The 13,022-nt window shown below is 33.8% G+C and overlaps 1 protein-coding gene across 1 annotated transcript; it reads left to right on the top strand.

Moving 5' to 3' along the window:
- Nucleotides 1-142: 142 nt before the first annotated feature.
- Nucleotides 143-3,531, top strand: LOC145032212 (LIM domain protein). The gene is made up of 3 exons (XM_078980951.1): nt 143-2,424; nt 2,519-2,710; nt 2,833-3,531. Exons 1-3 carry the CDS (start codon nt 290-292, stop codon nt 3,341-3,343), a joined length of 2,838 nt encoding a protein of 945 aa, XP_078837077.1. The 5' UTR covers nt 143-289; the 3' UTR covers nt 3,344-3,531.
- Nucleotides 3,532-13,022: the final 9,491 nt, after the last annotated feature.

Here is a 13,022-nt window from a genome sequence, read left to right as displayed (position 1 = left end):
TCAACAATGATTTATTTAGTTATTCATTTACCTTAACAATTATGATACGTCGTTTTTTTAATTATATTTGTATAAACCGGTCATGACTTTTAAACTCATATAATTCTCCCGCCATTGCTACATTGCCGCCCATTTTTGTCCCGTTCTCTCTCTCTCTCTCTCTCTCTCCACGTTGATGCGGCGCAAGTTAGCATCCTGGATCTTCAATAAGCATATCTGCTCTTCTAGTTCTACAGCGAGAACCCCGTATCTCTGTGCTCTCCCGAAAGTCTTAAAATATCAAGCTTGAATGGCGGACGCCATTGATTTCTCAAAAACACAGCGTATAGTTCTTCTCGTAGACCTCAACCCATTTCTATTCCAATTTCCTAACCCTAATTACATCACCTCCATTATTGCTACCTCCAATATTCTTTTATCTTTCCCCCCTCTTTCATCTTCTCTTTTCTCCTTCAAGCTCTTCTTCTCTTCTCTCTCCTCTCTCGATTCCGTCTCTACGCTCCGCCATCTACTTCCCAGTTATTCTTCTGCTTCTGTATCCTTCAATTCTCCTTCGCAAACCCTAGATTCTCTCTCCCACACCCTTAATTCCATCTCTTCTACCAAATTGACGTATTCCCTTTCAAATGCTTCACATATAGCCAGCTCTTTGCTTCAGCTCGCTCGCGACTATGGCTGGGAGTTCGATATTGAGAATATTCCAGGTAAAATTCACTCTGATCCCATCGATGTCCGCTCAAATTTGGTTATTTTGTTGTCGCCAGTTTGTAGATCGTTGAAATCCTTAGCTGAGTTTGTGTCTGTTGATGTCGATAATGATTGCTTGATGAATTTAGATGTTTATGGTGCTAAGTTTCGTGATTGTTTTGGTGCTGTTAATGATGCATTTAATAATAAGGACATACATTTCTGTTGGGTTGACATTCATAGCCACGAAGAAGAAGAAGCCGGAAACAATAAATCCGAGCAGCAATCTGCTATTATTGGAAATGAAATTAGGAAATTTGGTTGGGGATTTTGCTCAGCTGATTCCATTGTTCTAGGTTCTGCCCTTGTTTCATTCGGGTTGATATATCCAGTTATTGGGATCTCATCTAAGTTGCTAGATTCTCCTAAATTAGATAAAAGGATCCGTGGACAGTTAAGTCTCGAGATTTTGGATGTCCATGGTAAGCCCATAGAGTGGAAATGCTGTGATCTTAATTTGCTGCATCTAAAGGCACCATCAAAGCCTAGCTCAAAAGACGAAGTTGTCAACTCTGTGAGCACATTCTTGGGTAATTTAAAGAATGGAATTATGAAGTTGCACGTCACAGCTGTTCACAAGTACACCATGTGTGAAAAAATTGAAGAATTTTCATCAGATCATTTCTTAGTTCAATCCGCAAAATCTGCCAAAAAGGAGAAAGATGGTTTAGACATTTTTTTGGCTGATAAGGTTCTTGGACAATTAGCCAGTGAAAAATCTGAGTTTTTTGAGAAGCATTCGGTTCCAACATGGCAGATTTTACTTAGTTTTCTTTATATGAAGGGTTATTGGGCTTTGTTATCCATATCAAATAACAATGGGGATTCTCACACAGGGATTCTCAAACCCTTCACAGCTCATTCCGCTGTCCTCTTGTTCTTAGATCATAACAATGCTCCTGTTCAAAAAGATGGTGGATCAAACCTGTTGATAGAGAATAAACTTTCTCAAGGTGACATTGCTTCTCAAAAAGGTACTCCTCAAGGTGACTTTGATTCTCAAAAGGGTACTTCCTCATCTGGAAAATATGTTCATTTAGCTGGTGGAAAGAGGAGAAAGATTAAAAAACACACACATCGGGACCTTACATGGAGTGCATTCTGCAAGGCTGCATATGAGTTTTTAGATGTGGACTTAACAGAGGTTTATTTTGCCAATGGCTTGAAAAAGTCAAAGAAGTTGAAGTTTCTGAAATGCTGGATGACAGAAGTGAAAAACAAGAGCTTATCTTCCAATAACATACCAGATAGATCATGCAAAATGGGTCCAGATTCAATTCAGCAAAAAGAAACAGATGTAAATGAAGATATTTCTGCAAGCCATCAAGAAAGCGATGGGCCTCTTACACTGGCTATTAGTTCTCAACAGTCAAGAATCCAGGGGGATGCTGATTTTGAATCTTGTTCAGAAACTCCAGATGCTTTTTTCAGTAGTTTGCCTATGAGAATTCAACAGGGGCTTGAATCTGATGGTGTGGACTTGAAGATAATGGCAGAGAGTTTTGTAAACTCGTCCATTTATTGGTTATCTCAAAAGCACAAAAAGATGGAAAATCCTGATGAATCTTGTTCTACTCAAGTTGCTGAAATCATACAGTTACTACTAACAGAGCCCAAAGATTTGAAGGAACATAAAGATAATGATCCAAGTTCTACCTCAAAATACCTAGTCAAAGAGTATCCTTTTATTCTTTTTATTTCTCTTACATATTCTTGGTAAATTGGTAATATATCGTTATTTGGTCTAATCTTTTCCTTAATAAACTTAAAGATACGAATTACAAATTTTGCTCCGGATGGAGATACTTCAGTCCGAATATGCAGGGAGTATGAAGGGGAGTTTGAAGACGAAGCTTGTGAAACAGATTTGTTCCCTATTGGAGATCTTCCAATACCTTGTGGAAGGAGGCTTTCATGGTGATATCAGTCTTTATGCGTACGTCGAGAAAACCATAAAAACAAGGTACTTCGTTTGTTTGTTTGATTATTTTGATAGTTACCACAGTTTTTGTATCCAAATTCTAGCGATTTCTCAGTTGCTCACCAAGTGTTTGATAATTTGCTTATGATAAATTCAATTTTCAGGTATTCACAGAATCTGGAAGACGTGGTGAAGAAGATCTACGATGAAATGGACCTGTTACCATTTGGTGAAGAAAACGAAGATCAGGGTATGATGTTGAACAGCGAGGATAGCAGTCACGAGATGGCTGCTGCTAACAAGATGATGATTCACGATTCGTTATTTTTAGAAGACGAACCATCGCATCCTCCGCTTGACGACTTCGATTTAGGAGAGACAGAAAAGGATGACGAACAAAAGTTAATTGAGGCTCGTGAGAGGAGAGAGAGGGCTAAAAGGTTCGTATTCACAGGCCGAATGCCCGATTTGCAGAGGGTTTGGGCTCCGAAGCCATTACAAACAACCAAGGTTAGACCCGTATCTAATAAAGAATCCAAAAGGAAGAAACAACGGAGGGCTGGTTATAGCGTGGTTTGTGAGACTCCGATGATAGGCGGCGGAGGAGACAAGAAAGATGAACGGGGTGGTGGTTCTAATTCTGTTTACAAAGCTTTGTTTCAAGATGACATGTGAATATTGAATGAGATCCAATCATTACTAATCAAACCAATGATGATGCTTAAGTTTGTGTTTATTAACTTCACTTGATTTTTCTTTGTAAAGTCTGGACTTATGAATTAATTAAGTTATATACCTTGGCAAAGGCTAAGTACAAAACATTCGTATTCATCTTTTAATGATAACATAATTCTTATGTGTGAGATCTTTTTGAGTAAATATTCGTTTATTGGGACCAGATTTAGCAACATACTTTACTCTTATTTGCTTTCTCCAAAATATGCAACATACTCATTACCTAAAAATTGACAAAGTAAGTTGAAAGGCTAAAAGTTGACGATTTTGTTCGTTATCTTGTGGCTCAACCTAGATTTGGAGTTAGCACTATTTTGTGGCCAAATCAAAAGTCTATCATTTTATTTTATTAATTTATTGATCATGTATACGTATCTCTGCTACAAATAAAAATTAAATAATTATGTTCAAATGTTTAATTAATGTAAGATGCTACAAATAAAAAATTAAATGATTATGTCCCAATGATTAATGAATGTGAGATAAGGTCATTATTTTTTGTCATGCAACTTAGAAATTGATTGCAATTCACTTTTGGTTTTGTAAATTCCTAATTTATGATTGACACATTTTTTAAATTTGATTTTTCCAAAAGTGATTAGTTTTCTTTCATCTTTGGTTAGCTAATTGAATATTTCAAACACATAATCCGATAATCACAATGGTCATATTCAAGTTAGGTTTTTGATTTTGTGGGATTAAGTATTCAATTTGTTATGCAAGAAAGCAACAATAAAACAACACATGCATTTAATGTGGTTCGGTCGATGTGACCTACTCTATATACATGCAGGAAGTCGGAAACCAAAAAATCTTCTATCACCAAACTATTTTAAAAATGATTATCACGTACGGCTTAGGGCCTATCGACCCTAAGCCTACTCCAAACATTTCTCACATCGGTATTTGATGTTGAGTTTCTTCACTTTGTTTCGGGTTGGGTCAACAAATTCCAAGTTACACATTAACATAATTTATGATTTTAATATTCTTTAGAGTAAAGATTGTCAAGATTAGATTTCTTACATAAGATTGTTTTCGTATTTTACAAGATTGTGATCATAAGATCGGATCACGATCGAAAGATCCTAACACACAAACTAATTTCTTTTATATGAGTTGTAACTTATATCAAATATTAACACTCAAATTCATAAAAGGAGCTGAACTTGAACTTCAAATTTTAGAGAATCATAAGACCAAATTTTTAATATTAAGTAATAAATATTTATTGTACAAGAATACCATATGTATTAATATTAAGCATCATATGTACAATCTTATGATCTTACCCATGATCTTACCATCTTACAATCATACACAAATGTTATCCTCTAACTCGATCTTGTTAGATCAAAATCTTTTTTGGATGGTAGGATCATAATATTGTACGTGTCTTACAACCAAGATCACAATTTTAAAATATGTTTGTGATTGTTATTAGTAGCCTATCCAAAATTTTATATTATCTTAATGTATGGTAAACGAGTTTTAATTTAGTTATATAAAAGTAAATAATAAATACTTATAAAATCAACTTAATTAACTGTTTGTTAATTTGATAATAGAACCTTTTTAGAACTATTATAAAATAAATTTTAATTGATCTTTTATTAAAATGTGTTGCGTATAGATTATTACTAATATATTCCATTTATAAACTGTTCCATTTATGTATAAAATTCTTTGATTTCCCTACACCTCTTTGTTTCTTTGTAATTATAATTTCCGAAATCCAAATGGAGGACTGAGGAGTCTTTGCAATCTCGTAGTCAAGTTGACATTTATAACTCAAGAAATTCTCAATCGACATCATACAGTTTGCTTTCTCCTCTAATTAAACATATAACCATGTCAACCAAAAAAAATCACCAATTGATGATGATGCTTTCTCCCAATCGAACACATACTATGAGAGCGTAAATGTTTTATGAGTGCAATGTTAAACATATGTTTTCTACGGTAGACATATATTTTATTTATGATTTAACCTGATGACTACGTTGTCTGATGCATATTTGTTATAATAGACATCCATTTAAAAAAAATGTTATCGTAAGTATTTTGTAAAATATGAATTTTCAATTGTCGTAATTTTAGTATGAAGTAAAATATCACGTTATATATTATGGATAACGTTGTGACATGTATAACAATCTTGTAATTTATAATATTATAAATGAGTCGGATATCTATTAATCTTATGGATTATTCAAAATTATATATGTTACAAAACGGGTTTGAATCAAAATTTGAAATTTATAAAAAGGATTTGGATCAAATAACTGTGAAGCACAATATTTTTACTATTTTTACTTTGTTCAGCTTTAATCCTTTCAACAAACACAATACCATCATTAATTAAGTTAGTTATACTAAAACATAACTTCATTATTTAATCTTTATTTATTAGATTTCTTTTTTAAACCATAATCACATATTTAGCTATTCACATTATTTGTTAAACATCTACTACATAATTAACTTTTTATTCAAAAACATATCACCAAAAGTATCCCTTCGAAACCTGTAAAACGATCTCTCAAATTGACTATAAATTTTATTTTATTTTCAAATTTCAACATCTTTCCACAATTGTGAAAGGGAGAGATTTTCGAAAGATATGGGGAGTAACTTGCAATTTACGAAAAGTTGGAAAGCATATAAACTCATTTAATTGATAAACTCCTCCACTTTCTCAAGTCTTTGGCGGTGGTTGAATTGTGAAAAAAGAGGGAATTCAAGAAAATTTCTTCAACATCTGGAGGGGTAACCGATTAGTGAGTGTTAATTAGGATTAAGACACAGATTTTGTAGAGAAATCATGTTGGATTCGGTTCATAGACAGAAAAAAGAGACGAAAACAGGTATATTATATTGTCTAAGTTTCATACTTGAATCTTCGAGAGAATGATTCCAATTACACCTTGTAAACAAATTCCAGTTGTTAAAACTATTCCACAATCTCTTTTTTCAGTACTGAGTGTTTAAGTAATTAGTAATCAGTAATCACAGTATTTGACAGAGATAAAGAGAGAATGAGGATGAAAATATTTCGTTTCACATCCCACATCGGTTGGAATAGAAAGTGTTTCCAATTATTTATACATGAAATGGACTTCAATTATCGCCGAGCTTGGTAACGTGAGCTTGTGACTTAAGTGAGGGCTTTAAAGTGGGATGGACTGAGATCGAGCCTTGTTTGGTTGGGTTAAGCTGTTGCAAAATGTGGTTTGCCCGCTCCAAGTTCGGAGTTGGATCGAGTGGCTTGAGCGAAGGCTTGGGCTTCTTGGTTCCTAGAGCCAGAGGGCAATGCGTTAGGCTGGCTTCACAGAGCTGCGATAACTTCTCTCTTCGAACAGTGGAAGGATAACAAATCGCTGCTCTCTTGGCTCAAATAATCAGCTTGGCTCCTTCTAATGGACTCCCACTTTTTCCTTTTTTCACTTTTTCCTTTTTTTATTTTAATAATTAGATAATATCTTGGGATTTATATTATTTCTTAAATTAAGATGATTTCTGTATTTATTAGGAATCATGTTATGGCTTCTACATTATCATAGTTATTATAAGTAATGATTTATTTATGTTAATAATTCAAAAAAATCATTTCTTTAATTATTCTGAATACAAAGGTTTAAATATAAGAATCTACAACAGGAAAATGTGTACATATGACAAGTGGTTCATTATTGATTTATAGGTGGTAATTTGAACCTGACCAAAAGGATTGATGGACATTCCTTATATTTATAAATATGAGTCTCATCTCTCATTTGACTTCCAAGTTTGTTTTCCTAAAAATCATTAAATTTTAATATTTTATCAGATTTGAATATTGCTAACATTCCTTTGAAATAGGTGTTGGTTTTTGTGAAACCATCTTACAAGTTTGTTAATTTTGAAATAAATTTATCAATTAGAGAATGGTTAAATAGTTTACTGCACCAATAAACCACCAAAGAAACCAAGAACCGGTTAACGAGATTATTCGGTTTAGGTTCAAATATATTAATGAACCGATATTATCGATTAACCATCCATGAAGACCCTTAATGACCATTTCTTTATTTTGTATATTTAAAAGTGGGTAGGAGTAATATGTGAGTTTCTTATTGTTAATATGATCCTGAAAGTTCAATCTTAGCAGCTGATGAAGTCATTCTTATAAGAAAAAATGTTGATGTGCTTTCGATCTATTAGAGGTAATATAAGTCTTGAGTGAAGAAGATTTTGTGTATAATCATTCTTTCTAGAGTTGATTACATATTTTGACATTGAGTATATTTGATTATTTCAAATTTTGTTCCAAAAAACTTTTTTAGTTTTAGTTTTAGTCCTTATTATCAGGATGATGATTAATCTACCATGAGCCCTTTTATATACTTTTTCTTCAAGGAGATGGTATCAAGAGGATTTAACACATGGTCATCTATTTAGTTTGACTCAATACTCTTATAAGCTAAACGGTAATCAACGAAAGTAAGAGAGTAACCAACTAATCCTATCTTATTATTTGATAGTATATAAATAGTTTAACTAATTTGTATTATTGTTTTTATATATCACACATGTCCCTCATTATAATTTTAATATAGACGTGTCAGTTATTATAATTTTTAACTAATTTGTATTAATTGTATTTTTTGTACAATATCAGCTTTATTTTAGCATTGTATTTTGAAAAGAGTCATATTTTAGTATTGTACTTCAAGATTCTTATTGTTTTTGAAATGTACTTTGAAATTCTTCATGTTTGTCGGTATGTGTGGCTTGATGTGGTTTAAAAAAAAAATAGTGTTTGAGAGTTATTAAGTTTTCCAAATGTTATATTGTATTATTTATGTTATTTTAGGTTGTCAACAAAATGTTTGGAATTTGTTTGTCACAGGAAGGAAATTTTACCTACTTTTATCTCAAAATTTAGAGAACCAATTTTCATGTATTGTCAATTATATCTTGTATTATTCAGAGTAAAAAGCAGAGAATGATTGAAGTTATTGATTTTGGATAAGGATTCGTAATTTGACCAATAAAACTTTCAATGTTGTGTACAAAGAAGTATCTCAAAATCTATGTTAAAATATTATTTTTATTACTTTTCAAATTAATTCGTGATAACTTACAATCTACAATACAAGGCATTTTTTTTAAAGTTATTGATTTTTTTTTGTATATATAAAAATTTTAATCATACTAACCGTGGTTTCCACGGGTTATAACATAGTAACTTGTAATATAAATGAAGAAGTTTAAAAATAAGTTTCAGATTTATGCTTGGAGTTTGTAATGTCTGAATCTAAATAAATACTCTTTTTATTTATATTAGAATTTAACAAACTCTATTCCAAAAATAAATAAATGGTGAATATGTTTTTTTTTATTTAATAGAAAACTTCATGGGTTTATAAATAAATAATAGTAAAATCTTTGACAAACTATTATGAATCTAATCCTAGTAAAATCTTCCCAAAGAAGATGATACTTTTTCTATCCAATAACAATAATAGACAAATAGTTGCTTGCTAAAAATCTCTCAAAATAGATATCATACATACTAGATATTATCTTTATATAAGTGCTTAAAAAAGAATAATCCATGTGCAAGATATCTATAAGATATATCTTTTTGTTGTAACATACAATATTTCATGCCATGTCATCTTTTCCTAACATGATATATTGGTGAGACAAATGCAACTTGGAATCACAATTTGGTTGTATAGAAACGACAACCATATCATCCATATCATTTCGAATGGGTGTGACTAAGGCGTATTTGCTTCTTCTTCAAGATATAATGGTTGGAACTTTAATGTTTTAGTACAATTTGTATTCAACATGACATACTTAGCTAACACGGATTGTGAATAAGCAATCTAACTATAACATCATACACATCTTCAAGACTAATCTGCAATAATCTCTTCTTATTTGTATGTAATTGCAATCTAGATAGCTGTAATCTATTCTTAGTAAATTCCATGTATTGCTCCTTAACTCTCGCTACCATCTATGTATGTATCAATCTTTGTAATGAAATTATTCATTGGAGCCCACTGATTCTCAAATCTCATATCGTATCAGAGCACACACGCTCTGAAGAGTCAATCGATCCTCTTGCCTTTCTCCTCTAATCCTTTTCATCGACATCACCATGACACCGTCATCCCTAATACAAATCACCGCCTCAAATCACTTTCCTATCAAATTACTCACCAACAACTTCCATGTATGGAGGCGACAAGTCCAGTCCATATTTATTGGACTAGGTTTGGAAGATTACATCACATGGGCAACTGATCCTCTCGAAAAATTCATTATCAACAAAGACAAATCCAAACCTAATCCTGAGTACACAACTTGGTATCGCCAAGATCAGGTGGTATTTGGTGCAATTCTTGGTTCATGCTCAGATGCAATTCAACCTATCATTGCCTCTACATCTACCACAAAAGAAGCATGAGAACACCTCAACACAAGATATGTCATCTCCTTCCACTAAAAAATCATCTCTCTAAAATCAAAATGAAACGACCCAAAAACATGACCCAAAAATTTTCGTTTTTCAATATAATCAAACCCATAATATAAGTATCATAACATAAAACACACGCGATGTATCCCCAAAACATAATAAAATATTGTGCGGAAAACTGTATCATACAACATCAATCCAAAACATCAAAAGACATTCCCAGGATAAAAGCTATGCTGTGGTGTGTGCGATGCTGTCACCCCGAGCTCTTCCCTTTGCTTGCGGAAGTACCTGAAACCAAATTGAAACTGTAAGCACGAAGCTTAGTGAGCTCCCCCAAACCACCACATACCATACAATAACATATAAACACATATTGTGCCTTGCCCACTGCATCGGGCCGAAGCCCGGAAACTGCATCGGACCGAAGTCCGGAACTGACTGGGACCTTGTCCCCTGCATCGGCCCGAAGTCCGGAACTAACTGCATCGGACCGAAGTCCGGAACTGACTGGGACCTTGTCCCCTGCATCGGACCGAAGTCCGGAACTAACTGCATCGGACCGAAGTCCGGAACTGACTGACTGAACATGGCATAACAATACACATCAATTAGCATAACACATATACGACATGCTACATCGGGCCGTGGCCCGGAACACATAATACTTAACACATAAAACATAGCACACAAATCCTGTTCGAGCCACGAAGGCATCGAACATACTAACTACTGCATCGGACCTAAATCCGGAAACTACTGCTAATTGAACGGGCCGGCATTGTGGCCTTAGACCCGTTCCTACTGGAAGGAAACTCACCTCGTAAGCTGGCTGCTGAGTGTGTGGCTCGGAAAGCTAACGGCGGCTGCTCCTGAATCTCCTCGGCTACAAGTCCATAAACACACTCAATCAAATACTAAACACTGCGCTTGGGGTAAAATGACTCTTTTACCCTTGGTCAAAGTCAACTCTCCTTTGGGCTGACTCGCCGAGTTGGGCCACCCAACTCGCCGAGTCCTACTCTCACTTTTCACTTTTACTCACTGCTACTCGTCGAGTCTGGCATCGACTCGACGAGTACCCTCTTGATCCAAGAACTCAGACAATCTTCATCCGACTCGCCGAGTCGTATGAACAGACTCGACGAGTTGTTCTTGATCCCAAGAAGATTGCCTTGGACTCGCCGAGTTGATGAACAACTCGCCGAGTCCCTCCATCACTGAGTTCACCCTCAACTCGCTGAGTCCACTCTCTAACTCACCTCGTCCACTCGACACTGACAAAACTGAAGAACTCGGGACTCGCGACAAAACTGTAAAAAAAATTATTGTTTATATGATTCCATTGATAACAATATTGGAAAATGGATTTAATTCTTTCGTTTGTGGTAGTGTGATAATTTACCAAATAATGAAAGATTCTCATCATCCAAGTTTCAGTTGGATAGAAACTTGGAATCATGCAACTTGTATTGTATGTTGAATGTGGATTTTCATCTTTGGGAAATTAAGACTAATTCCTTGTTCACATGTATATGTGAGTCAAGTGAAGGACTAGGAGATCGGGTACACTTGGTTGTGCGCTGATCAGGTCTACCACAAAGATAGATAAGACTATTCATCATGATTTACTAAAGTTTAGTAAATATGGTTATACTTACAAGTTTAAGTATAATTCTAAAACATTGGAAAAGTTTCAATGTGTGGCAGGAAGAATGAGAAGAATCAAATTAGGCAGAAAGATAAAAGTTTCTCAAATCTAAAAAGATGGGAGAGTACTTTAGTATCATGTTTTATGATTATCTTAATGATTAAGATACCATATCACAATTGATCATCTAAGGACATCTTAATGCATTTGTTTGACTAAAAAGAGGAATCGTGGATTGTTGAAATGGTTGAATCAAAAGATAAATCATACTTCGTTCCAAAAACAAGTCTTAGAGTCATACTCCAAGATTGTAACTTGAGTGACATAATCTTTAGAAGGTTTATAACACTTGTCAAATGTAGAGTAAAATGTTTTCTTACTCTTGTATATTTGAAATTAGTAAGTTGTGATGTTTTGGATAAAACAAAGACCAACTAATGCCTACTATGTGAAGTGTTTGTCTTGATAAGAATCCACACTAACTCTTGCATATTTTCTTTGTCAAGGAATGATTCTCGACAAGAGAATCTTATATATCAAGAGGTCAGTGGGAGTCTTAAAGATCTTGAAAAGTTTCAAGAACTAATCAAGAATAAAACATGTTGTTAATCACTAGCACACGACTTGAGGTTTATAGCCTATCGTGTTGACATATTCTTGTTTCTGTGCCTATTCCAGTTAAAGTTGACTATGCATGTGAGTTCTATGAGTTCTCAATTGTTTACATAACTACTTGGAAGCAATGGTAGGCCTTTGTGCAACCGGGTGGCAATAAGTTAATGTTGAGCAAGTTCAGTCCATATAAGTTTGGATTTGTCACTAATCTTGTCTTGTAATTATGGTTATGACAAATTCATATGGATAAGAACACATACACCATAAAATCTAAGTGTCATAAGGTTTCTCTTCGATTTATGAAAATGATGGTGAGGAAACGCTTTCGCTGAATAGATTTTAAGTAGATAGCAATTGTGATATTTGCATTCTCAAAGTCGTTAGTGGAGCGTATGCGGTTAACCAACACACTAACATGAACTTGTGAGAATTGGAAAAGGTCTAAACAATTGAGACTATGATTACGAAATCCCTTTTCATAGTTCTAAAAAATTGTTTAGACACACATATGAGCCATCTAAGGAAAGGTGTATGATTTTGATAAATTCTTATCAAAGCATACCGTATCAAAAATCTAAACTTTGGTAAGAAGGTCAATAAAATATTGATTTCTAGAAGTCCAGCTGATTTCAGGATACATGTCAAAGCTAGTGGGAGTATAATTGTTATGCTAGTGGGAGCATAATAAATTATGATAAGTGTTGCAAGTTAACAATGTTAATTATAGAAAACAAAAGTTTCAATTGGGAAAAATTGTTTTGCTATAATAAAGGGAGAGTAAATTATACTTCATTCTAATTCTAAAAGCTCAGATTGAGCTTTTTAATCAAATTTAGTCAAATATATATATGAATGTTATGTTGGAATGGTTCAAC

The sequence above is a fragment of the Lactuca saligna genome, chromosome 1, assembly GCF_052625555.1.
Source record: "Lactuca saligna cultivar CGN05327 chromosome 1, ASM5262555v1, whole genome shotgun sequence".
NCBI classification, from domain to species: domain Eukaryota; kingdom Viridiplantae; phylum Streptophyta; class Magnoliopsida; order Asterales; family Asteraceae; genus Lactuca; species Lactuca saligna.
The sequence above is the reverse complement of the archived record's forward strand: the minus strand, read 5'-3'. Positions and strand labels throughout refer to the sequence as shown.

What these genes read in the sequence shown, in the direction of transcription:
- LOC145032212 (XM_078980951.1), top strand. Translation starts at nt 290, where the DNA reads ATGGCGGACGCCATTGATTTCTCAAAAACACAGCGTATAGTTCTTCTC. An exon ending in TCAAAATACCTAGTCAAAGA is followed by an intron (nt 2,425 to 2,518) that starts GTATCCTTTTAT and finishes ATAAACTTAAAG; the next exon opens with ATACGAATTACAAATTTTGC. An exon ending in GAGAAAACCATAAAAACAAG is followed by an intron (nt 2,711 to 2,832) that starts GTACTTCGTTTG and finishes TTCAATTTTCAG; the next exon opens with GTATTCACAGAATCTGGAAG.